The sequence below is a fragment of the Megalobrama amblycephala genome, linkage group LG4 (genome assembly GCF_018812025.1).
Source record: "Megalobrama amblycephala isolate DHTTF-2021 linkage group LG4, ASM1881202v1, whole genome shotgun sequence".
NCBI lineage: Eukaryota > Metazoa > Chordata > Actinopteri > Cypriniformes > Xenocyprididae > Megalobrama > Megalobrama amblycephala.
Genome location: NC_063047.1, coordinates 14,594,634 through 14,620,752, shown reverse-complemented (window position 1 = coordinate 14,620,752; position 26,119 = coordinate 14,594,634). Strand labels below are relative to the sequence as shown.

General features: G+C 38.5%; 1 protein-coding gene across 4 annotated transcripts in view; it reads left to right on the top strand.

Annotated features, from left to right (window-relative positions):
• Positions 1-205: 205 nt before the first annotated feature.
• spns2 (spinster homolog 2 (Drosophila)) overlaps positions 206-26,119 on the top strand; it is an 82,023-nt gene continuing 56,109 nt past the window's right edge. The window contains exons 1-2 of one of the 4 annotated variants that reach the window (XM_048187782.1): positions 206-343; positions 1,459-1,772. In XM_048187782.1, coding sequence (XP_048043739.1) covers positions 1,541-1,772 — 232 coding nt within the window. In that variant the 5' untranslated portion in view covers positions 206-343; positions 1,459-1,540. Of the gene's footprint in view, positions 344-1,305; positions 1,773-21,424; positions 21,485-26,119 lie in introns of those variants that run through there. The other 3 variants (XM_048187783.1, XM_048187781.1, XM_048187784.1) reach the window with 3 other exon arrangements.

Sequence of the window (26,119 nt, the reverse complement as noted above, 5' to 3'; positions counted from 1 at the left end):
TTCGGTGAAAAGCGGCCAATACGATGAGCCAAAGAGTGCTCAATAATATCCTTAATTAATTAATCCCACACATACGTAGGAAGTAAATAAAACGATTAACAGTAACCGCTTTCTGTGGTTACCATATTATTCAAATATTAGCCATGATTTTGTAATGTCAGATTAATAGCAGGTTTCATAATTGGCAGAATATTAATTAGCAAATGCAGTGAGTGTGATATAGTCACTATATTGCTGAGGTGGAACAGTGTTTATGATATAATTGTGTGTGGCTGTAAAGGGTTTTAGATAGTGATAATGAGCTGTCCAGAGTGCTGAAGACCACGGATCGCTTTCAGATGAGGTGATTTCGTGTTACTACTCGAGTAGCTGTGCAAACCATGCAAACCTTTTCAGAAGAATTACTTAAATAATGTGTCCTGAATATTTTGTTTAATAAAACATACAAGATTTGTTTAGACTACCGCAATGCTCTCAACTAACGGGTATTCCATTCCAGATGTTTTGTAGCCTATTGCAAACGTTTAAAGAGGCTATTTCATGTTTACCATACTTTTTCAGTGTTTAATTATTTAATATGAATGGTCAATTTCATAGCATCATTCTCGTTTTCATAGGACGTCGAAGCGTATGCTATGCTATAGGCTATTACAATTATTTTATATTAGGCTACTATATTACATAGCCTAATTGCGAATTATATGTCAAGTATGTCAATCTACAATAAAGTGATAAAAGAATGACTTATTTAACTATCCGTTTGATCCCAACGCATCCTAAAGATCTCGAGCGGCGTTCTGTTGCTATGGTTACCTTCCTTCCTCAGTCGAATGACTGCTCTATTTGTCGACAAGTGAGAATGTGAGTTTTTGCTTACTAAAATGTTGTTTAATATGCCCTTTGTAAACTATTTTAGATTTAAACCTGTTTAATGTACTTTGCAAGATGCCCAGCTGTTTGTTTTGACATCCTCTGGAGTGCTTAAAGATTAGTAGAGAGGGTCAGACCCCCCAAAGCCCCCCATAATTCGCACCCTGTCTTGAGTGCTTCTAAGTGTATTTTCCCTACGGCTCTCGTGCTTTCTTTTCATTTACACTTTTAGAGGATGTTTTACTTTACGGCAGAAACAAAAAAAAGCAACAGAGAGACAAAAGCAACTTCGCACGAGCGCCCTGGGTATCTGTCACTGCAAAAAAAATCCCTCTTTCACATGAGCATTCCGTGCACACTATAGCTCCTTCATTCGCATGGAGGGCGTGGCTTAACCCGCAACCACGCCTTCCCCTCACACACACACACACACACACACAGACTACAGAGTGAGAGAAAAGCGCTTCCCGAGCGCTCAGTCCTGTCAGTGTACAGACATGAACCGAGCTCAGCGAGCAATAATCAAATCAATGATTTATATTCTTAGCGATTAACACTTAGTTTTTTATTTTCGTTTTCCGCTCAAAGGTGCTACACTTTTCCGTCCTAACCGCCCTGTCTCTGTTCAAAAATCGTTCAATCGTTTGCGCTGGATCTGTCGTGCCAGAAGATGTGCGTGGAGAGCGATGGATGTGAAATCGAGAGGTGCAGCAGTTCGGATGAGGTGCACACGCTGTCTGGAAGCATGAGTCCGACTCTTAAATCCAGTCCAGACCTGCATCACTGCAAACCTGGGCAAAAATTCCGCGCCGCATTACTCCGATGCCGGACACCGCTCGTTGCCGCCGGTATACTGAGTTTTGGAAATGTGCTCAATTACATGGACAGATACACCGTAGCAGGTAAGACCAGTATTTTCTTGCTGTACAGACGTTGTTTTACTAACTACCTCAGAAGAGCAAAAGCAACGCTAGTCATCATTTGTATTGTTTAATGTTTCACTTACACGGAGGTTTCAGTTCAACACACTGACCAGGAAAATCAGATTTTAAACATTAACATAAGTCAAGTGATCATTTGTAGGCTCTATATCTCGCTGCACACGTGCTGAGTTTTATTGAACAGGTTGCCTTAGATTATACTGTGTGATTTAATCAAACCATCCCTATAGGCAACCCCATTGTGCTAACATGATATTGATTACTATTGTGAGTGATCTTAGATCAATCTAATCTGACCTTATGTCTCGCAAAAGAGTCCAAATCCAAATCTTCATAACAAGTGGTCCCAAGTATAGTCTATTTATGTCATTATGAGATTTTTTCTTTTCAAATCAGTATCTATGTTACACATAGGCTCATATATTGCCTATTAATAACAATCTGCACATAAAGCAGCTCCACAATAATTAGCCCGTGTAGCCTATTAGGTTCCTTAGTAGCCTAGGCTATTGTATGTCAATTTAAAATGGGACTCAGATCACATAGCCTACGTTAACGTATTTATTAAACTCATGGACACTGCGTCCATACATATAATAGCATACGTTTACACATAGGCTACATACAAACATACACAGACCTCATTTAAAGATGTAGCGCTTTACTCGAGGGCAGTCCAAAGTAATTTTAGCAAACTTCTCGAGGGACACATCTTATATCCATGGTTTTATAAATAGTAGCCTCGGTAGCGCTACACACAAGATGCCCTTGAATGAAGTTATTCAGGAATAAAGGCAGAGCGCAGCCGCGATCTGACATGTTTCCATAGAAACTAGAACAGATTTAATCTACTAGTTTTGTTGTCAAATTTAGCATCCCTCAAAAGGAGTGGAATTAATTCGTTTTTTGCATGGGTACTGGGTGATCCGAGGCGACATGTCAACTGACATTTGCTCCAGCACACTTTGAGAGGGGTAATTTGCATGAATAACTAATGCTAAGCGATTAGAGATTTGGAAGAAGGCAAGAGTGTGCTATTATCTTGGGATTTTATAGCCGTCAATAATGGATACTGCTCTTTTAACCCATTTCCCCTCATTGCTTTACTTGTAAGGCTTATATATATATATATATATATATATATATATATATATATATATATATATAAGCCTTACAAGTAAAGCAATGTATTCCTTCTGTTTATTGACAGAATTTGGTCGCATTATGATTTTCGTTGATATGATGTAAGTTGCCTACTATATTATCAGGTGGAGCTTGTGAAATTATTATTTTTAATTACATACGCCTATAGACTATGTGTAACATGGTTCTTGAATAGGCTACTTGGAAAGACTCATTACAAACAATTATTTATTGGAAGAAGAAAAAGCCTCCATAATTGAAATGGAAATGTTCGCAGTGTCTGTTCTTTCTGCGCTGAACATCACGTTCCCTCTAGCGCGCGCTTCACAGATACTTTGGACAGCGCGAGATGCTTGAATGCTGTAGTTAATCAGCAAAGCCCGGGATGCCTCCATAGTTGCAGGGTCTGCTTTGGCAAAGTCTTCTCTCCTCTTTTCATATAGGACTATACTTAAAAGGTGCGTTTTTTCCGGATGGTCACGTGTTACATCACATGTCAGTCAATAATCAATGGGGTGAAATTTGCGAAAACGTGAAAAGAGAAAATTAGACGAGGCAACGTTATCGGCTCATGGCGGCTTATAGCGCTTGTTTGTACTACAAGCCAAGGTTCAGCAACATTACATAAGACAAGTCGAGCTGTGATAACATTATGAAAAAGATGTTGACATGCGGTAGCCTATATCATCTAATCTCACCATCTCTAAAATCATTCTCGTTTCACTCAAATGTTATTCTAAAAAGATAGATTTATCATCCTCTTTCAGATAAAAATATCAATGTAAGCTAAATTCCATCCGTTTTTACTCAAGTGAGTTAACAGATACACACTTCTGACTGAAAAAGGCAGATTCTTTATCATGTTAACTGCTCATGTTAAACACACAGTTGATCAACCTCTTGGCTTTTAAACAGTGGGTCACATCTGAACAGCATAGATGACTGAATAGAAGGAAATTGAGCATATATTGCAGCAGAAATGGTCAATTCTCAGGAGAGGAGTTTTGTAAATGTGTTTGGTTTGTGGGTGTTGCAGCAGCAGACTGAATGTTGTTGAGTTTAGCGTGGATCTCTTCTACATCTCAGTGTCTGATAAATCATGCGTTATGGGAAGCACGCATGTGAGGGTGAAGCCCCCTTCATGGGTAAAGAGGAGAGGCTAGAGCTGACGCAGCCATCCTGCAGTGGCGGCGACGGCCACTCTTTAGTATGTGAGTGAGAGAAAGAGAGAGAGAGAGAGAGAATGATCCACATGGTTGCTGAGACCTCCTCACCACTGCTGTTCAGTTATTTGTACTGCAGTCAGACTGACACAGGCATAATAATGTTCAGCAGTGGTATGAGTGCTTGTGTGTGGGTTTGTGTATATGAGGGAAAATTAGGGATGGATAGTACACCCAAAACAAAATTCTGTCATCGTTTACTCACCCTTATGTCGTTCCAAACCCATATGTAAACCCATAAGTCTTTTTTTTTTCATACAATTCTAAAAAGAAAAAAGAAATTCATGCAGGTTTGGCATGACTTGAAAGTGAGTTAAAGGGTTAGTTTACTCAAAAATGAAAATAATGTCATTTATTACTCACCCTCATGCCGTTCCACACCCGAAAGACCTTCGTTAATCTTCGGAGCACAAATTAAGATATTTTTGTTGAAATCTGATGGCTCAGTGAGGCCTCCATAGCCAGCAATGACATTTCCTCTCTCAAGATCCGTTAATGTACTAAAAATATATTTAAATCAGTTAATGTGAGTTCAGTGGTTCAATATTCTTCTGTCGAATCATGATTCGGATCGCGTTTCAAACCGCCAAACTGCTGAAATCATGTGACTCTGGCACTTCGAACCGCTGATTCGACACGCTTATTCATTATGCTCCGAAGCTTCCTTAAGCAGTGTTTTGAAATCGGCCATCACTTTATAAGTCGTTATTTTGTAATATTCTCATCGCTTTATAATATTAATATTGAACCACTGTACTCACATGAAGTGATTTAAATATGTTTTTAGTACCTTGATGGATCTTAAGAGAGGAAATGTCATTGCTGACTATGGAGGCCTCACGGAGCCATCGGATTTCAACAAAAATATCTTAATTTGCGTTCCGAAGAGTAACGAAGGTCTTACGGGTGTGGAGCGGCATGAGGCTGAGTAATAAATGACAGAATTTTTATTTTTAGGTGAACTAACCCTTTAATGTTAACAGCATTTTTTGTTTATAGGTGAACTATCCCTGCAAAGAAAATAGAGATGTTTAGCTAAAATTTAAAAGTAATTCATTAAGCCATGATGCTTTAATATTTGCAGTGGTGTAGTAAAAAAAAAAGGAAAACAGAATTGTGCCCACTTAAATTTTAGTGCAGCAGTTTACTCTCTCACACAAACAAAATTAAATCAAATGTGTATGCAGCAATTTCTTGTTAAAAAAAACAACTTAACATTATGTTCTCAGTCAGTGTCTTACATATAATTAACGCAGTCCCAATGACTGAAATCGGGTCTAATAAATACCGTCACTGTGAAAACACTTAATTTGAGTTTTTTTGCTATTTCAGTCATATCCATTTACTGCCAGTTTCACTTTTTATGAGCCCTTCTTCCACTCTGTGGTTGTCTTGGAATCTTTTAGCATCAACCAAAGTCTCTCATCACTGTTAGCCAGAACCAAATGTTAATTCTCTAAAACGAGGGAGTGTGTCTCTAAAAAAGCAGTTTGTGTCGTTTTGGCCTTGTCGGTCTCGTGTTAAACTGATTGATATTCTTGTGTGTGAAAGAGAACAGCAAAGCTCTAATTTGGCTGTTTTCTCCACCTAAACAAAACTAGTGGGTGTGCAGTTTTTATAGCAGAGGAGAGACAACCAGTCCCTCCACAGAGCAAGAACGAAGCATAGAGGAAGAAAACCATGCTAGTATGTGAATGTGTGCTGAATCTTGGGGAAAAACTTGCTTATCATCACCTGTGTCATGTTTGGATTGTGGGTAGGTGTGAGTGATCACTATAGACTCATATTGTGTATTTTTGGTCAGCTATAACTCATATCTGGCTAGTCAAATTCGCAAGAGACTTTATCTTTCTTTATGTTTAGCCCGAGGTGCATTTCTGCAATGTTGGGACTGAGTTGCCCTCCTCTTTCCCTCCCTATTGGCCGATTATAGTTGTCCACTATCTATATCTGTCTATTTCTGTCTCCAACACAGCCTCCAGTGGGACCAAGAGATCAGATTGATGGGACTGAGGTTGTGAACCATTTAGTTTGATTAAATTTGTGGTTTGGCTGTGATGGCTCAGACCCAGGGAGGCAGGCTGGCAACAGTCCCTCCAGCAGACAGGCTGAGCTCAACAACAGATTACGTTTAAGACAGGGATTAGGAGGCGCGGGGAATACCACAGGGACATACAGACGGAGGCCACTTAACATTATTTGATCTAAGATCCTCCACTGAGCCACCGGCCTGACGCCTCCTCTAATGAAGGCAGTTTGACTGGTAATCGGGATTATGAGGTGCAGCGGATACTGAAAGGTGCAGTTTTTTTTCCTAAAGGCATCCGAGGTATGAGGATGTTTAACCTCAAGACAAGTGCTTAATTAAGTGCGATGGGTAATCCAGCAGCCCAAGGAGCTCCTTGAGGGGAAATGGGCAAGTCTGCACATTCAGATACACAGGCTCACAGTTTATGAGGGGAAGTGGAGATTACAGTACTGTACATTTTGCTGCATTGCTCTTCTGCACTAGATGGTCCAGTCTAGCTGGCTCAGCTCTAGTTCTGCCTGGACACACTCCTTGGCAGTATACCTTTTGTGAAACACACACACACACACCCGCACAGTGTCATATCCAGTTGTGCCCCTTATGGTGTGCGTTGAAGGTGTGATAAGGCCTATCAGTGACAAAACAGTGTGCTGTACTAAAGGAGGTCAGCAGTAGTAGCACGTAGCACATGGGCTGCACTTACACTGTGCACTTTATGCACAGCGCATGTTAGTGTTGTCAAAAGTACAGACCGTGATATTAAGTCGGTACTGAAATTTTAAAAATATGACGCTTTGAGTGCTGTTGAGCACTGTTGAGCGGATTCGTAAACAACTGATTGGCCTTCGTGTTCACGCACTCATCCGATATGTCTGTGATTGACCACAATGATCAACGCACGGGAGCATTTGAAAGCACACGGAAGTGTTTGAATTTGAAAGCGGGAGCGGGAACGTTTGAAAGCAGGCGTCTATCAGTGTGTGTATCTGTGTAATCGCTTGGTGAAGAGAGTTATTGATGTCTATTTAAAACATGTTTTTGAAGCGTTGATCATTTTAGCCAATCATCGCGTAAACGATTGGCCCTCTGGCTTGTCAATCACTGCCATGACGTTCCTTGTGAGAGACGTGCGCAGCTGCGCGCTCCAGTAACTTTCCACCTTCCACAGGCGCCGCATGCAATGTTTTTGTCAGGAGACAGGAGTAACAACTGCAGATTATGAGTTACCTGCGGTGAGTCCGACATAATGAATCCACTAACACGACACAGCGAATGCCGGTGGTAAACACTCGTGTTCCAATACTCGTGCACGAGTTTTGGGAGGCGTTCCCTCGAAATGAGCTGTGAAGGAGGGGGGTTGTTCTTACACATGCGCTCATTTCAAAAACTCAGTAACAGTCTTTGGTTTCTCAGTCGACGAAAAGATCCTCTGTAGCACCTTTAATAGCACATAAGTAATCTTTTATCAAGATCGGATGTGTTTAGGATGGTTTTCATAAAGGTAAAGTGACATTTACCTTTGCTCTGCAAATTTTCAGGTGAAATCCAATTTAATAGGAATTAATAACTGATCATTTGTCTCCATGGGCATTGTTTGCTGAAAACTTTTGATAAGGTTTATACCATTAGCTTAGCCAAAGCTAATTATGTAGCGCTTTAAGTAACAGTAGAATATTAGTGAAACAAAAGAAGGCAAATGTGACAGGAAAAAGTGTTTATTTGTGAAGGAGCTTTTATACAGTATGTGGGTAAGTATCACAGCAGTGCATTTTAAATATACCTGCAGCAAATTGGCTGTCTGTGTTGAAAATAAACTTTGAGGTTGGCTCAGTCACTTTAGGCTTGGCTGTCATCTCTCTCTGCTTCTCTCACTTGTTTTACTGTGTTCATATTAAAGGACTCTCAACAACAAAAACATGAAAGTAATGAAAAACTCTCAGTAATTGAGTTTATAAGCTCGTCTCACTCTTCTGAAACCCTCATGCAGAACAAATGGCTTCCATTTCTCCCAAAGTTGTTTCCCATATGCACTGTAATTGTTCCTCGTAGAAGCAGTTATAGAGTTGTTGTGTTTACTACTGATGTCTTTCTCAAACCTGAAATATAAATCCATTAAAGTAAACTCGTTAAAAGACGATTACAAGTTTAGCTCTTAATGTTGGAGCGCATTGATGAAGGCGCAGAGTATTAAATATGTAGTACAATATACATTAGTGTTTGAGAAATGACTGGCATATTTTAATGCTCAGGGTGTTTGCTTTTAATTGAACAAATTTTGACCTCATATTAAAGTTCTCTCATATTCAGATCTCTTCTTGGCACATGTGTGTGTTTTTGTGGGGTTGTACAGTATGTGCTGCCTGTGATAGCAGTGGCTGGAATTAGACAGCAGCTCTTCCTCCTTTCGACAGTGCTTTTCATGTGGTCACGGCATCTATTACACAAGCACGAAAAGCCATTTCTGTGACAGCCGCTACTTCCCTAAAGACAGCTTTTCTTAAGCCTGACCTATTCCTAAAAGTTGGGCAAGACACTGAGTGAAAAGAACTTCCAGCTTTCCTGTATTGTTTATTTTCATTCATCTGCCTCAACTGTTTCCTTATGAAGAGCACACAACCATGACCACCTATCTGACCTCAATAATAAGGTCAGTGTATAATATATATAGACACGAGTGGACAAATTCTCATCTTGCTCCGGAGAGGCTGTATTGGGCGAAGCAGCCTGGTGACTCTCAAAATAAACGCTGACACAATCATCTCCACTAACAGCCTCTGAAATCCAGGATGCGATTTGTTCGGTTTATTTTTTAACGGGCTTGTCTTTCATTTGGCCCATGTGATGTTCATTTAATGTAGCGTGGACGATCCAAACAAGGCACAGCGTTTGTTATGTTTTTCCACCAGCGACGGCTGACGTGCTTATTTAAATGGCATTGACCCTGTTAATATAATTGGTGGCCCGCTTTTAGCTCATTGCACGTCCAAACAGATGCGCTGTATGTGTGGGTGTTTGTCTGTTTAAAAAAAGGGATTCACTTTGATTCTCAGCCTCAACATGTGTCTTTTTGATCGAGTGTGTCTAAGGGATTAAGGGCGGAGAGTTTGACAGACAGCTGTAGAGGAGGGTGAAGGAAGCGGGAGGAGGGGCGCCTGAGGGGGGAGCACACCTGTGAGATTGGAAGTCACAGGTATGTCACTGTGTATTAGATCAAGATCATTCAGAATGTATTAATATGAGTGTGGGAGACATCCTCAGGCCGGACCTCTGACCCATGATGACAACAACTGGCCAAACGGACAGAAACTTATTGGCTCAAAAACAGCAGAAGCTTTTATATAATGCTTTAATCATTTTTGTTATGAGAGCCTGCATAATTGTACCATTATTTTATATATTAAAAGTGCCTTTATCTATGGAATATGATACATAAAATACAGATTTTCATCAAATTCCTTTTATTTCCAAAATCTAGACTTTTTTTTTTTTTACAGTATTTATACAGTAAAATTACATGTAAACAGCTGTTCAAAAGTTTGGGGTCTGACTTTTTAAAAAAGCCTTTGATACTTTTATTCAGAGAGGATGCATTGAATTGGTAAGTGTTGTTAAACTTTCTATTCATCAAAGAATTCTAAAAAAAAAAAAAAGAAAAAAAAAAAGTATAGCCATAACTGGTCTGAAAACAGAAGTAATCTCTTCTGAAAATTCAGATTACCAAATAAATTGCATTGATGAGAAAAAAAATATCCTAAACTGTTGGATGATTTGTTTTACACATATGGTAATTTACAGATTTTTTAAATGTGCATTTTTTAAACATTTTTAAATGTTTTTACTGTAGTATTTTTCAATCAATTTCCATTAAAGTGATAAACTTTTTTTATAGTGAACATAAAACCCTGTCCTCCATATCTACACACAGAGAGGGACTTCTCCTAACATCATTTATGATTTAAGTATAGTTGTTCTAGCTATATGAGGGTGCATAATATTCATGGCAGATAATCTGTTCTGTTTTTAGATAAGGCTGAGTAAATATTGAAAAAATAATATCAAAAGAAGGGTCAGTAGGGTAAACTACTCTACTAAAGCGTAGCTTTGTCTGTAAAGGAAGCTTTCGGAAGCGCTTTATATAGCCAGGACAAATATTTAAACTGGACTTTACTGTAAGTCTGTATTTGCAGAGACTTATTAAGGAGGAAAATGTGTCATCTTTCCTTCTATTGAATAGCAGTTGAGTACATAATCAGCCACTGGTATTATGTAACATGTTATTTCCCAGATTATAGCCTAAGTGTGTATGAGTGTGACTACACAGGGTAACACAATGTCAGTGTCTGTAGGTAAGACCTGTGTTTGTGTCTTGTCTGTTTTGTGATATCTATAGGGATGAAAGGACAGGCCTACTGAAATATCATCTCATCAAGCCAATATTTGCAGCATTTTTCCAAAGCTTGCAATTAAGCACATCTATCTTATGTTGTATGTATATTCCTGTGTCATTGGGTGCCATCTATTTATACTTGAGAACATATGGTTTTGATTGTCAAAACCTGACACATTACATGTCAGAAACACTTTCACCTCAGCGTGAAATCTTGCCCTGCTGTTTCAGAGTGTGTGAAGTGTAGATGTCCAGGGTTTGACAGTTCAGGTGTGCACAGAGGAACAGGTTGTGTTTTTCTCAAAACCTCAGGGTGACAGTCACACGTTAATGTCCTACCCTGTACCTGTTTAAATTCCAGTGATTCTTTAATTGGACTCATTCATTTCCCACAGCCATTCATTTATCAGTTCTAAAAATAACCCTTTGCATGCTATGGAGACAAGTATGCCTTTATGTATGCAGTGACTGGCTGGTCATAGGGAGCCCCGAGACTTTTCCTGGTGGCCTGGTTGACTTGGGGTTGGCTGTTGAAACCAAATTTACACTAAGTCTGAAGTTCATGAGATTTAAAAAAAAAAAGAAATTAATATTTTTATTCAGCAAAGACACAAAGATTTCCATTTCAAATAGGCCTAAATGCTGTTCTTTCGAACTTTCTATTCATCAAAATATTGAGAAAAATTTATCACAGTTTCCACAAGCATATTAAGCAGCACAACTGTTTTTGACACTGATAATAAGAAATATTTCTCAAGCACCAAATCAGTTGTTTATGTATATGATGAGTCACATAGATACTGGGCTACTCCACAGCGGTTATCTTCCAGCTCTGTCTAAAATGGTCAGAGTATAACATTTATGCTTACTTATTACTATAGTTACATATTAAAAATAGAAAACTTTTAAAGAGAAAGAAAGTTCAGTGACAGTGTTGCCATTGTAGGATAAGTCAGTGTTGTGCCTCAGATACTTTATTTAACAACATAGAGTAAAAAGTAATGTATATTAACTAGATAATACAGCAGGCAATAGTGTTTGTTAAACCGACATAAGTCCCTGACTGTTTCTAGGCACAGTTCATTTGCTGTATGATAAATACTTCAAGACGTTAGTTTCCTTTAAGGATTAATTTGGCATTCTTACCAGGTTAGCACAAAAGTTTGAGTTATTTGGCCACACCAGAACATAATAATTACCTGCAACTAACGCCTAAAATACCCGTGTATGTATGTGAGGTGTGTGTCTCCACCTCACTGCTGTGGAATGTGGAGGTAGAGCTGGAATTCCAGTGATGCGTTCCAGTTATTTTGTTTTCCCACAGTTACCTCCGTTCTATAGTTACCAGTCAGCAGCTCACGCCAAGGTGCTTATCAAAACAAAATCAATACAAAGCATCTAAATTGAAACTGCCAAAAACACTTCTTTATGGCTTTTATAATCTCACACCCTTTTTATTTCTTGAACGTTTCTCTTGGGATTCTGTGGCGGGACATTTTAGTGCACCTTTTTTTTTTTGATTTGCCTGCAGGATAAAATACAAATCAAAGACATATTGTATCTTGAGAGTGTCCTGCACTGTTCTGCATTAAACTAGACCAGGAAGAAATGAGATTTATCTCTAATTCATGAAGGAGAAAGTGAGATGGATTACTGTGCTGGAGACTCTCAGCTGTTCTCAATGAGAGTGGATGAAAATAGTGCTTTGCATAGCAAGAAAATGGATGTAATAAAAGACACTGGGACAGATAAAAATGATCAGGAGGTCTGTGTGTGATTGCATGGGTGTGTTTCTGTGTATTGATTGCATAGAAGAGAGGTTTCTAGGGCTACAGTCAATTATAGACTACAGTAACTCTTGAATACATGCCACATGTGGATCTCTTATAGGTGCTGATTGCAGGCAACTCACTTCTGATGCTTTCTATGTGTTCATCACAGGGTTATGCAACATTCAGAATTGAATTGAGAATGCCTTTTACATTCTAGTTCAGTTAAGTTACTAAATTTAAAGTGAACAGACTGTGTCTTTCTGCTTAAAAAGCTTCTATTATAGTATTCTTTGATAGCAAACTGTAGCAGCAAACCTTTTCTAGATAGATAGATAGATAGATACACTAGGAATTAAGTTTGCACTAGGTGTCTCACCATAGGTGTCCACTGAGAGATCAAACAGCAAAGCCTGTCCATGCTGAGTCAAGAGGGATTGATGACAACTTTCCTGCACATATAGTATTTTATAGTTATTACTGTCCTCTGTAGGGTTCTCTAAGGTTATGAATGCTCTATCTCTTCTGAAACCACTTTTGACCCTTTGGTATTAAGTTGGATGAAGAATCTATATAGTAGCAAGGAGTCATATCTTCTTTAAAGTATAGCTATAACTGGTCTGAATCGCATAAATCAAAAGAGAAAACCGTGAAACATTTATGCGTGTAGTTTTCACTCAATTGGCCATTATAACTGACTGAAAATGTTATTTTTTTCACACACATTTCTCCTACTCATCACCCTTAGCTGTCAGTTGTCTAAAGCTCATGGCCTCTCACCCAGAGCAGTTGTGGCTACAGTCTAATGCTAAATTGAGCTTGAAAGACCAGCTCTCAGCATAGGCTTTTTCAGACCAAAGTGTGCTGAAATGCCCTATGCAATTTAGCTCTCTCCTTTTCTCCCTCTTTCTCTTTTCCCTCCAGTCTCGTGACACCTCTTGAATCTCTTCTCTCTGTTTACTTTCATTCTAGGATGCTCAGCACTGTCAATTAGTACATTGAGAATAGCTTGGCTCGCTGTGCCGTTTGAAGCTATATTGATTGAGCTCTTCTCCTTAGACATTTTCTGAATCAAAGAGCTTCAAAGATGTTTCGACCAAAGATGGTTAATTTTGTATTTTAGTATTCAAGGAGCATCCATGGCCATTTCAGGTAGTTCTTGAACACTTTGAGGTAGTATTTGAAGTAAATAATTTTTTTTGTTGTTGTTGTGCACAATTAATGAACTTCAAAAAACAATAGCAACTATATTTTGGATTAACATGCTGCTTTAAATCTTTAAATTTTGCATTGTTACGAGATTCAGTTTACAATCTCAACATGTTTGTCAGAGGGATATGGGCTAATTAATGATGTTTCACTATAGGTTTACACTTTGAATGGGAACGGCAGTAATTAAGAAAGATAATCAAGCACTTCAGCACTTTTATTCAGGACTAATTATTATTCACAGAATCGGGCACTGTTGACACCCCCCTGGGTGAGACCCACCCCACTCCTACACAGCTCTTAGAGAACAAAGAGAAGAAAAGGAGAATAAGCAAAGAGGCATAGCGAGTGGAAAAGCCAAATTAAATCTCGTTACAGGCAAAAAAAACAAAAAGCCCTCATAATTACAGTAATCCCTTTCTGTGTTATGTAAAATTTAAAAAATAAAAACAAAGCATTAGGATTAGGCTACAAATGAAGCTTGTCTAACGTCAATCAGCAAAACGTTAAACCAGTTAAAGGCTCTACGTCATCAGTCATGTTGGTCTTAACGTATCTACTGTTCAAGAGTTTGGGGTCATTACGATTTTTTTCTTGCTCACCAAGGTTGTATTTATTTGTTAAAAAATACAGTAATATTGTAAAATATTATTATAATATAAAATAGCTGTTTTCCATTTTAATGTATTTTAACATGTAATTTATTTCTGCAATGACAAAGCTGAATTTTCAGCAGTCATTACTCCAGTCTTCAGTACCACACGGTCCTTCAGAAATCATTCTAATATGCTGATTTGGTGCTCAAGAAATGATTTATTATTATTAAAAACAGTTGTGCTGCTTAAAATTTTTGTGGAAACCATGAAACATTTGATGAATAAAATATAAATTTCTTTACTGTGACTCACTTTTGACCAATTTAATGCATTCTTGTGGCATAAAAGTATTAATTTCTTAAAAAAAAAAAAAAAAATCTTACAGATCCCAAACTTTGTGAAGTTAATAAACGTAATTTCGGGAGGAGTACGCCCATCTAATCTTCCAATTAATACCAAGGTATAAAACCAGCATCTTACCTCTTCCTGTTGTTAGTTCTTTCGGCATCCCTCCTCCTCCCCTTCTCCTCCTTTTTGGGGGCAATCAGAGCTCGAGTAGAATATCCTTTCCGAGCCCCTCTATAGCAGACAGCAAGCCAAATCTGTTTACCACATTACGCTAAGATTATATGGGCACATGAACTCGTGAATAAGTAGTAATGTATATGCTGGTGTACTGCTAACACATTTAAAGGGTTAGTTCACCCAAAATTTCTGTCATTAAGTACTCACCCTCATGTTGTCCCAAACCCATAAGACCTTTGTACATCTTCGGAACACAAATTGAGATATTTTTGATGAAATCCGAGAGGTTTCTGAATCATCCATAGGCAGCAATGTCATTGCAACTTTCAAGGCCCAGAAAGGCAGTAAAGACACTGTTAAAATAGTCCATGTGACTGCATTTGTGCACAAAAACAAAACAAAAATAACGACTTTATTCAACAATTTCTTCTCTTCCCTGTTAGTCTCCTACGCTGTTTACATTGTAAACACAGTGCAGCGCTTCTGGGTTCTACGTCAGAACGGCGGCTCAGTATTGGCCGACGCTGTACACGTGAGCACCACGACACATGCATGTGATGCTGACGCAGGAGCCGGCCAATACTGAGCCAATACTGTCGTAGAACCCGGAGATGCTGAACTGTGTGTACAATGCGGGTGTGCCTCATACGTCCTGAAAAGTGAAGCTGCGGGCTCTTTAATTGCCCCCTGGAGGCTGGATGTAGTACAGGTCATAAACCCCACCCGCTCAATGCAGACGAATGAGACTTAAGTTAAAACATAAAAATAAATTATGCTTCAAATAGAATTTTCTGAAAGATGGTTTTGGTCATTTAAGGTAGTTGTTATCACGCTGATTTATATTCAATTGTTCGTTTTTGTGATAAGTCTGATTTTAGCTAGCAATTTGGTGCTATAGAAACGGGGCGTGTCTTCGTGATTCACAGAGGACTGTCGGAGCTTCGAGGGGAGATTGAAGATAAATAAATAACTATTAATTTTCAATTTCTGTGTTATTTCACACCGACAAAATGAGCTGTTCAGCAGGTGATCGTTATCTGGCAGTTATAATTATTTTTATGGGTATAAAATAATAATTAGCAGGATAAAACTAATGATAGCCTACTCTAATTAATTATAGAGCACTGTCTACAGCAATCGATCTCCTGTAACGTTAGTTTAAACATTTTATTTAAAATGGCAGAGTTTCTAGAGGCAAAATTAGAGTTTCTAGAGGCATCTTATATTGAGTTTATCTACTGAATTTGCTGTTTCAAAAAATATTATTGCTCTAGAAACAGAATAGCCTATTATTTTATAGGTAGAATTTTAAATTACGTATAATTCATATAGCCTATATAAAATACATCAATGATGACGCAGCCGTCTGGGCGGAAGTTTGATACCGCGACTCCGCCTCCAGGCTCCACTGACGAGTCTTTCTGCGCATGCCCAGGTTCGAAACTTCTTTTTTTTTTTTTGACATTTTTGCGTAACGTGTCAGCGCCCATCGGCGTCCGTTTTGGCTTCAGTTCAATACAATGGAAGGAAGCGGCGTCGCGGCGTCCATCTTTTTTTACAGTCTATGGTACAATGTCAACAGCATAAGAGAATGACATGGAAGAGAAGCAATTGTTGAATAAAGTCGTTATTTTTGTTTTGTTTTTGTGCACAAAAAGTATTCTTGTCGTTTCATAACATTAAGGTTGAACCACTGTAGTCACATGGACTGTTTAAACGATGTCTGTATTCATCATGGCTGTAACTAAAGCAAAACTGGCTGTTATAGAAACAGTTTCAACCGGAAATGCAGCAACACAAGAAAGAAAACTGTTCGTCAAGTGATTTTTCATTAGAATCTGAGAGAAGGAGATGTAATTGAAGCTTCTGGTTGGCAGTTAACATTAGCATCCAACAGCATGGTATCAGATCAGGCTGATTAGTACGGGTGGCCGTAATTGCACTCCGGCATCTGCCAACTGCTTTCTGTCCTGCTAAATGTGAGCCACAAAATTGCTCAGAGTAGGCAGTAGCTTATTTAATGAAACGAGCAGCACATTTAAAGACTCTATGTGAAATAAATGTATAGTGAACATTACTGCCAATATTTACTGTTGCTAAACATTGTGTCTCAGTGTCTGTTGGGAAAACTACTCTAGTTGTGTACCAGTGTGTAAGGAATAAGTGTACTGATATATATCTGCTACCATACATTCACTGACCATACACACTCCGACAGTGATGTTGAGTATCTAAGGGGGAATCAGGCAGCCTGGGGATTTTTCTGCGCTCCAGTGCGTTCTGACCACTGCACAGCTATACGTCTGACACATGGGCTCACACTCCAGAGGATAATTCTCTTATGAATTATTAATGCCCAAATACTATGCTGTTTCTGCAAAGCACCTCTAGAAGAGCAATATTTTATGCAATATTTAAAAGCAAGTGATGCGGTCTAGAATAGCTGTGTTTTGCTGAAGAAGCCCTGCAGTGCACAGCTTATTTACACTCTCTAGGCAAGTATTTCTAAACACAGGGAATATGTCCGGGGTTATGAAATACACTTTCTGTGCATTCGTGATAGCAAATTCACACATCATTCCATTTTTTATGCACACACACCTTAAAACCAGTCTCGGATCAGCAGTGCAGTGTACAGCACGATACACCAACTGGCAGCCTGCCTGAGGGTGAGGCAGTAATGAGGAACTACTGGTATAAAATGGTGAGGGAATTCCAAAACACCCACACCCGCAAACGCCCGCTAAAACACCCCCCGCTCCTCTGACATCTGCACTGTGTTTATACGGACTGTGTGGTGGTTAAAAGGCTGAGTGGAAAAAGCATGCGCCGCTTTGCGGGATATCGATGGACACGGCGGTCAGGAACTCGCCAAGAACAGACCAGCATATTTGTGGTCAGCTCTTACCCTGCCACTGCACTCTCAAAGGTTTGGCTCGGTGAAAGAGGGTAGACATTTTGCAGAGAAGCTGGGAAGGGTTAACATGGGAACAGTCTTTTTCTCGCTTTCGCACATGTGTAGCTTCTCCGTGCTGGGGTGTTGTTACATCAATTCCTGTGACACTTTAAGAAGGATCACCCCTAGTTGATGAGAGAAGCAGAGAAGGGGATGGGATGGGAAAGGAGGAAAAGAAAATAGGAGGAAGAGAGCTTCAGGATGTGTCAGCAGCCGAACAGTGTACCAGTGGTTTGGTTAGAATGAAAAGAATGAGGGAGAGAACTTCATAACAGAGCAGAGAGGAAACATTCTCTTACCGCAAAGAGTAGCATTACACAGGATATGGAAATGTACATTTCATTTGTACTGCAGTTTGACCTACCACACACACACACACACACACACACACCTACACACACACACACACACACACACACACACACACACACACACACACAGGGGCAAATTTGAAACAGTTGTGCTATGCAGTACTGCAGCACAAAATCCTGCATCTTATTTACAAACCATATGCAATCCAGTTTAACCAGGTACTAAATTATAACATTTAAAGGACGTTTCTTATTTTAGTTTTTAAGTTAATTAACCTCATTGTAGATTTAGCTTTTTCCTGCATTGTGTTAAACTGAAGGAGATTTTTGTGTATCCATTGTATCTATTGAACACGGCAGCAGTAATTCATCAAATAGTGATCAAATGATGGAGGATAATATGCATCGTGCTTTGAATTTGATGATTCGCATCGCTTCTTTAGTTAATCGGGTGCTAAAACAACACACACTTAATTCAATTATCTATTCAATTATCAATAATTAATTCAAAATGATTGCCTCTTTTACATGCAATACTGCAACGCAAAACCCTGCGACTAACCATCTGCAATGTAAGTTTACATGCATCATGCATTTGGCAGATGCTTTAACCAAAGTGAATTGCATTGCATTCAAGTCATTTTATCAGTTCATGCATTCCCTCAAACGCATGACCTTGGCGTTGCTTGCGCAATGTTCTACTGTTTGAGCTACAGGAATGCATTTATGTCTTACCATTACATACTAAAACTCACTGTGTGTCTGGTGTAATTATGCTATACTGCATTTAAAGCTGCAGTCCGTAACTTTTTTTGATTAAAAATTATCCATAGTCAATTTTTGAATAAGTACATAACTAGCCAGTGTTCAAAACTATCTCCTTACCTTAGCCCGATTCACAACGGTATGCTTGTTTCCTAATCCGAATGGTACTGGTGGGTTTCCACGGGAAATTCGAGCATGCAGCCGTTCGTCTTTGCATCATTACGTCATGTCTGTTTACATAGAGAAGGAGTCCCATTCACAAAGTATAACAATAATAATAATAATTTGCACGGTTTGATGTGATCCAAACTAAGGAATTGCTAGATTTAGTCACCATTGGCTGTGCGATTTATTGCTTTTTTTTCTCAGTTGGTTTCTCAGTCATGTTACTTACTTGTTCAGATGACATTTTCCGGTGAAAATTCTTATTTTGGTCATACTTCCAAGACGTAGAATCTGTGATTCTGAAGTACAGTATCCACACACCGGTGTGGTGACTGACAGCAAACATTAGATTCATCTGAGCTGAGGAGTCGTGCCGAGGCACAACCCACGTAAAGATAATAATTCCACAAATAACTGCAATTGCAGGTTTCAAACAGAGATGGTGACAAAAAGGCAAAACTTACAGACAACAGCTTTAATTTAAAAGATATTAGTATGCATTTCTGTTGATCATGGCACCAGTTGTTTTTCAAATGATGATCAAATAATGGAGAAGAACATTATAACTTGGCATAATACAAAGGTGATGTGAATCTGAGCACATTTTCAGCATTTTAAAAACCTGTTTCCGGTATCTGGATTGCAGTGGTGGAGTGAGTGCAAATAAACAATGCTACATTAGACACAGTTCATTCTCAGTAAAATCTCCTCACAGAGTTCTGAATATACCAAGCTTTGCTTTCCTTCCAGTTGCCTTTCTTCTCACCTCATCTTCTCAGTTACAGTATATAGGACGGCCAGCCTCTGTTGCTATGCCTTTATCCTAACCTACTTCTCCTAGCCCTGAAATAGCACCGGGGGTTGCTCAGGTCTATCGTCTCTCTTATGGGGATTGTAAAATGAGGTCTGTCCTAGCACTCAATGATTCTCGTTTTCGTTCTCTCTCCCCAGACGACCAGACAGTCCTCTGGGTCTATACGGTGACGTGTCTGTGTGCAAGAATAAGAACAGGGTGTTGTGTGCATTAATGCAGTATCCCCACCTTAATGAGTTTTTGTGTCTGGATACTAAGAAAAATGTTTGTCATTGTCTGAGCGTCTGTCAGATGAATAGGTGATGCTTGCGTTTCAGATTTTGACCGTATTGTAATTTCAGCCGGTGAACCACTTCCTGTTCAAATGAATTTTGAGTGTTTCTCACACACTCAAAAAAAGTGTTGACATATCGCCAGTTCACCTCAGAGAAGGTTAGTATATCAAAACTTAAACCTCTTGGTCTTTCTTGGCATGGATGAGTTCATAATGTACAAGAACATACTCTACCCAAACAAGCACTTAAACTCACAGCCTGGCTTCCTCATATTAGATCAGATAAAAGTGGGTCCAAACAAAGATAGCATCACATGACTTGGTGTAAATCAAATGCAGGAGGGCTGCTCCTCCAGCATCCAGGATCCATTAAACAGCTTCACTTGAGTGAACTCCCATGAGATTTGAAATAGCACTAGACACATTAACAGAACTGATTTGCTCATCCTGACCCCTCAGAGCTTTCTTCAAGCATGCTATTGGTCAGTCCACTGGTCAATGTCCAAGGGCTCTCTTGGGGACATCACTATGAAAGCATTATAGCAAAAAGCATCATTCATATGCACTGCATCTTACGCAACAGCATCAACATTAGCATATCGCCGTTTCACTGCACCAATCAGCTGATAAGATGGAGACCTACATGAATGGGTCAATGTTTCATTAGCATTTAGAATAATGAAACTAGTGTGCTAGAAAACAAAAGACGCTCTTTCTCACACCACAATTTGTTTGCATTGCGGTTTTATTGTGGGATTTGTGAGCAAATGTCTATTTGAATCTGAATTTGTGGGTTTAATTTATTTTATTTCTAATCCGAGTCCATGACTTCATTGATATTAAATGGAATTTGCAAAATGAGCCTTTTGCTTTAATTAAACTAGGGTTTAATAACAATAAATGACATCATACATTATCTACCTTACCTATCTTATTTATCATCAACATATTTCATAATGAATAATATAGAACATAACAATTAATTAGATATACAGACACATTCACACACACACATACACGTTTGTTTTTGTGAATTGTGGGGACATTCCATAGGCGTAATGGTTTTTATACTGTACAAACTGTACATTCTTTCGCCCTACACTATTCCTACCCCATAAGTCACCCTCTCCTTGTAATACCTATGTCATACCCATGTCATTATACAAATTTGTGTCCTGATCAAGGTTATAATCGTTAACGAAAACGAACGAAAAAACGAAAACTAGGTGGGAAAAAACATTGTCGTTAACTGAAATAAAATAAGAACGAGGCATTGCAAAAAACGATAACTAACTAAAACTGCAATGTGTGTTTGGCAAAACTAACTAAAATAAAATAAAATTATATATTAAATGTCCTTAGTTTTCGTCTTTATCAATGTCTTTAATATAGCAAATAACGTTCAGCTGCATTTCCTTTCCCTGCGTCTCTCACATACACGCGCGCGCGCACACACACAGCCCCTCCCCTCCGTGCACACCGCGTCTCCATGAGAAGTTCGCTAAAGGTTGGTATCTCGTGAACACCTTTACACAAACACACATTAAAAAGTGGTATAAAAATATTTTTAATTCTGAATATAACTTTGTCAGCGTGTTAATGTCGACGCGAGAAGCGATTGCTACTATAGCAAGTTAACTAGTCGCAAGTTTGAGGTAAAATGCACTTGGGTTGTCGATGTCAAAACACTATATAAGCTGTGATTCAAATATTAAATAATGTCATTTGTTTACTTTACACTGAATGTTTGCTGCTTCAATCCAAATGTGTTTGCATAGTTCACCCAAAATGAAAATTACTGTGAGAAAAAAATCAAGTTTACAGAGTTTTAGTGACACTGAAGGTAAACCTGCGTTGCTCATGGTGGTTAACGTTACCTCTCTTAACGTGCTCTTGCTGAATGGCAAGGATTGCACTATGGACTATTGTACCTTTTGTATGTTTTCATTTTTTTTTTAACTGTATTTTATTTTTTATAACGAACAAGCTGCGATGTCACATTTCCGCTGCTTTGTTGTGTGTGCGTGAGGCGCGGGCGAGATCAAACAGCTGTCTTTGCAGGGGACTTGCCTCATCGTCATGGCAACGGTTCGTAGTCAGGTCAGATTACGTCAGAGTTGGTTGCCGTTTGTTGGATGCTCAGACTACCAAACTAACGCCGATTAAACATGTTCAGTCTGGTGAAAACCGACTCAGACCAACGCCAACAGGTGTATCGCACCGATCCGATCAAACTCCAACAGACGAGTTTGTTGGCGTTTGTCGGTGCGGTGTGAATTGGCCTTTACACTGAATGTTTGCTGCTTCAATCCAGACGAGCAGGCTTTTGTAAATTTAGTAACTGTTATAGGGTGTGAAAATTGTACAGCTGTGGTATTTGTATAGGGTGTGAATTCTGTATAGAAGATGTGTAGATTTTTGGTAGATTTTTTGGCAATTTTGTGAAGGTGTCACACACACACAAAAAAAATTGAAAAGCTGTATTTAAAGTTTTTTTTTGTTGTTTTTTGTCATGTTCTTTTCTCAGATTGAGCTCCCTGACAATCTGACAGAAATGTCTTGTCGTGGCTTAAAAATGGGTTGAATAGGCTACATAGATAGAATAGGCGGTTCATGTATGTCTTCTTTAGTCTGTTGGCTCTTTAGGTTTTTTACTGGCACAGGTCACTTACACATTTTGCACTTACTTCGGAGTGTTGAGACTGTTTACATATTTGTGCCCATATGTACATTTTATGTACTGGTTTTATTTTTTAATGAATATTTTCTAAAATTGTATGATGTTTTTGTTGAGTTATTATTACACAATACTTTTTCTGACCTTTTTGAATCTTGCCCCTGACAAATAACCCAAATTACAAAAAAAGACTAAAACTAACACTAAAACTAATAAAAACTAAACTAAAACTAAGCATTTTCAAAAAAATAAAAACTAAACTAAAAAAAGCAAACCCACTTTAAAAACTAATTAAAACTAAACTGAATTTGAAAACAAAAAGTCAAAATGAAATAAAAATAAAAACTAATGAAAAATGCAAAACTATAATAACCTTGGTCCTGATGTGTCACAAAAACGTGCACAAACTCACCCTCAAGTTGTTCCAAACCTGTATGAGTTTCTTTCTTCTGTTGAGCACAAAAGAAGATTATTGTAAGAATGTCGGTATAACCAAACAGTTGATCAGCTCCATTGACTTCCATAGTATTTTTTTTTTTTCTCCATACTATGGAAGTCAGTGAGGCCCATCAATGATTTGGTTACCCATAGTCTTCAAAATATCTTCTTTTGTGTTGAACAGAAGAAAAACTGATACAGGTTTGGAACAACTTGTGGGTGAGTAAACAATAACAGAATTTTCATTTTTGGGTGAACTATCCCTTTAATGCCTTGTGCATTTGAATAGATGGAGTGTAAAGCATACTTTAAATGGGGACATACCCATTAAACATATTCAAAACGTTTTTTTTTTTTCCCCCTCAGATGTCCCCGCATAAATGAAAGTTTGGTCAGGACAAATTTGTCCCCAAACAAAAAACTGCCTCCATAAGTGTATTTATCTGTTATCAGGTAAAACAAGTTTATTTTAGATGATCAGATTTCTTTATCTAGAAAACTGATTATATCTCAGCCAATCTTATGTGGCGTTATGTTGTAATAGAATTTTACACTCTGATCTACTGCAAACAAAACACATCACTGAAGAGTCAACAGCCATTGAACAGTCACAACAGGCAGGACAGCATTCTTTTGCCTCTTAGTATCTGTTGCGGTTTCTGCATCTTAGTATAGCAACTCCAAAATAAGCTGCAACAAAGTGCAATGCAAGTGACCGTATCAGCCAAACCTGACAGATCTTTTCCATGTAAGCATTAGATAAAGTTTTGCCAAGCAAAACAACCGTAAATCTGTTTTTCCACCTTAGTCGGTCTGATCTGACCAATCGCCAGCAGACCTTTCCCTCCTCAGTGTGTTACTATGGCAACACCTCAGGGTTGGCGGCATCAAGGCGGACACTAGAAGGTCGATGATTTTACTGGTGCCATTTGGGGCATTTGCATCACCTTGTGTGGCATCGCCCACCATTTTACAGTATGATGCAAGATGTAGTCAGAACTGCTTCATGACAGCTCTCTCTGAAAAGTTTCAAGGTGTTGCCATGTTTTCCCTGAGCAGTGTATCTTTATCAGAGAGCCAGAAAAGAAGATAGAGAGAGAAGAATTTAGGGCAAATCACACATGGACAGTATCGCCTGCCAAACACAGAACATGATTCACTAACATGACAGTTGCTCTAATGGTTCAGTGTTACATTGTGCACACACTGACCTACTAGTACCAGTCTCTTCCAGTTAAAAAGTCTTCCCTTAATGTTACATAAGGACATATTTCACAAATTGAATCAATCATATCTCCAAACATATCATCAGTTGTGCCTGTGGGAAGAGCGTGGTGGTTGAGGTTGTGTCTTTGGCAGGCGTGAGGGTGGGCAGGTGCAGTCTCGGTTGAAAGAGGAGAAACGCAGCACCATCTGGCACAGGGATCCCCCTCCCAGTGGGAAGAGAGGGAGAGACAGAGGGATTGAGGGATGGGGGGCAATGGAGGAGTGTGACCAAGGTAATTAGTACACTGCTTCAGATTAGACTAATGGAAAGAGGGTGGGACCACCCGCTCCTGAGCATAGAGAAGGACAGTGGAAGCCAACGCCCACCGTATCCAACCTAGGCTCACAGGAAAAATGTGCCTCTACCTATATTTCTGCAAAAAAAAAATTACCTATACATACAATTCATTACAATTTCGACGACTTTTATTACTGTTCACAAAAATTATAATTATTAAAAATTTATTTTCACACAGTTCCTTGCACAATACTATTTTATGAACTAAAAACACTTTTACCATAGTACATGATTTGTAAACTTATACATTGTGACACTTGATCCATATGTATGGCTTCTCTGATGTAGCAAACTAGCTCACGAGTCTCGTGAAACGCATGCTAAAATAGTTATTGTTATTGGTCAGGTAGGGTTTAGTGTAGGTGGAACGACGGAGCATTAACCTTTTAGCGTCATCCACTGGGAATTTAATTTCCGAAATGCCGCAATAAATACAACAACCAAGATAATAAAACGTTGCCAGATTCATGTGTATCTGTTATAGATATAACATAACATACTTTTAGTGCCACTCCCTGGACATTTCCTGGACAAAAGTGCAAGAAGCAACGTAATATACTTTTGCAGAAATGTTGCCATTGGCATATTTTCCCAATGAGCCCTGGCTTTCCAAATCTGCTAAATCAAGAAATCAAGTTTCAAAGTGTTTTAAGTTCATTAGCAGCCTTTTAAAAAGCAAGACAGGAATTGTTCATAATTATGCATAGATATAAAAAAAATCATTTGAAGTGCTGGAAGTGAATGTAGGAATCTCAATAATTTAACAACACATTTGCATGTTTGTGGTTATCTTATGTCAATTGATGGACGCATGATATGTAGCTAAACAAATAAACAATTTTAGTTAGTGTTTTTTTTTAATAGTTTTTATTTTAAAATGATTTCTTAATTTTAATTTCATATTTTTATGATTTAATTATTAGCTTTCCATAAACCCACTAACAAGTTTAAAAAAAACCCTGTACTAAAATATTACATTTAACAGTGTTATTCAATTATTTCAGATTTAAAGGGATAGTTCACCCACAAATGAAAATTTTATCATTATTTACTCACCCTAAAGTTGTTCCAAACCTGTATACATTTCTTTGCTCTGCTGAACACAAAGTAAGATATTTTGAAGAAAGTTTGTAACCAGGCCACTTTGAAGCACCATTGACTTCCATAGTAGGAAAAAAATACTATGGAAGTCAATCGTGCCCCAGAACTGTTCAGTTTCCCACATTCTTCAAAATATATTCCTTTGTGTTCAACAGAACAAAGAAATGTATACAGGTTTGGAACAAGTGTGAGTAAATGATGACAGAATTTTCATTTTTGGGTGAACTATCTCTTTGAGAACTTTGAGCGAGCATTACATGATGACAAAGGTTATCTTAATCTCAAGAAGTAATGATTTCAATCAGTGCAGTAGCAATATTTTTTTAAACGATTCCTTGTAAATATGTATCTTTTGTTTAATC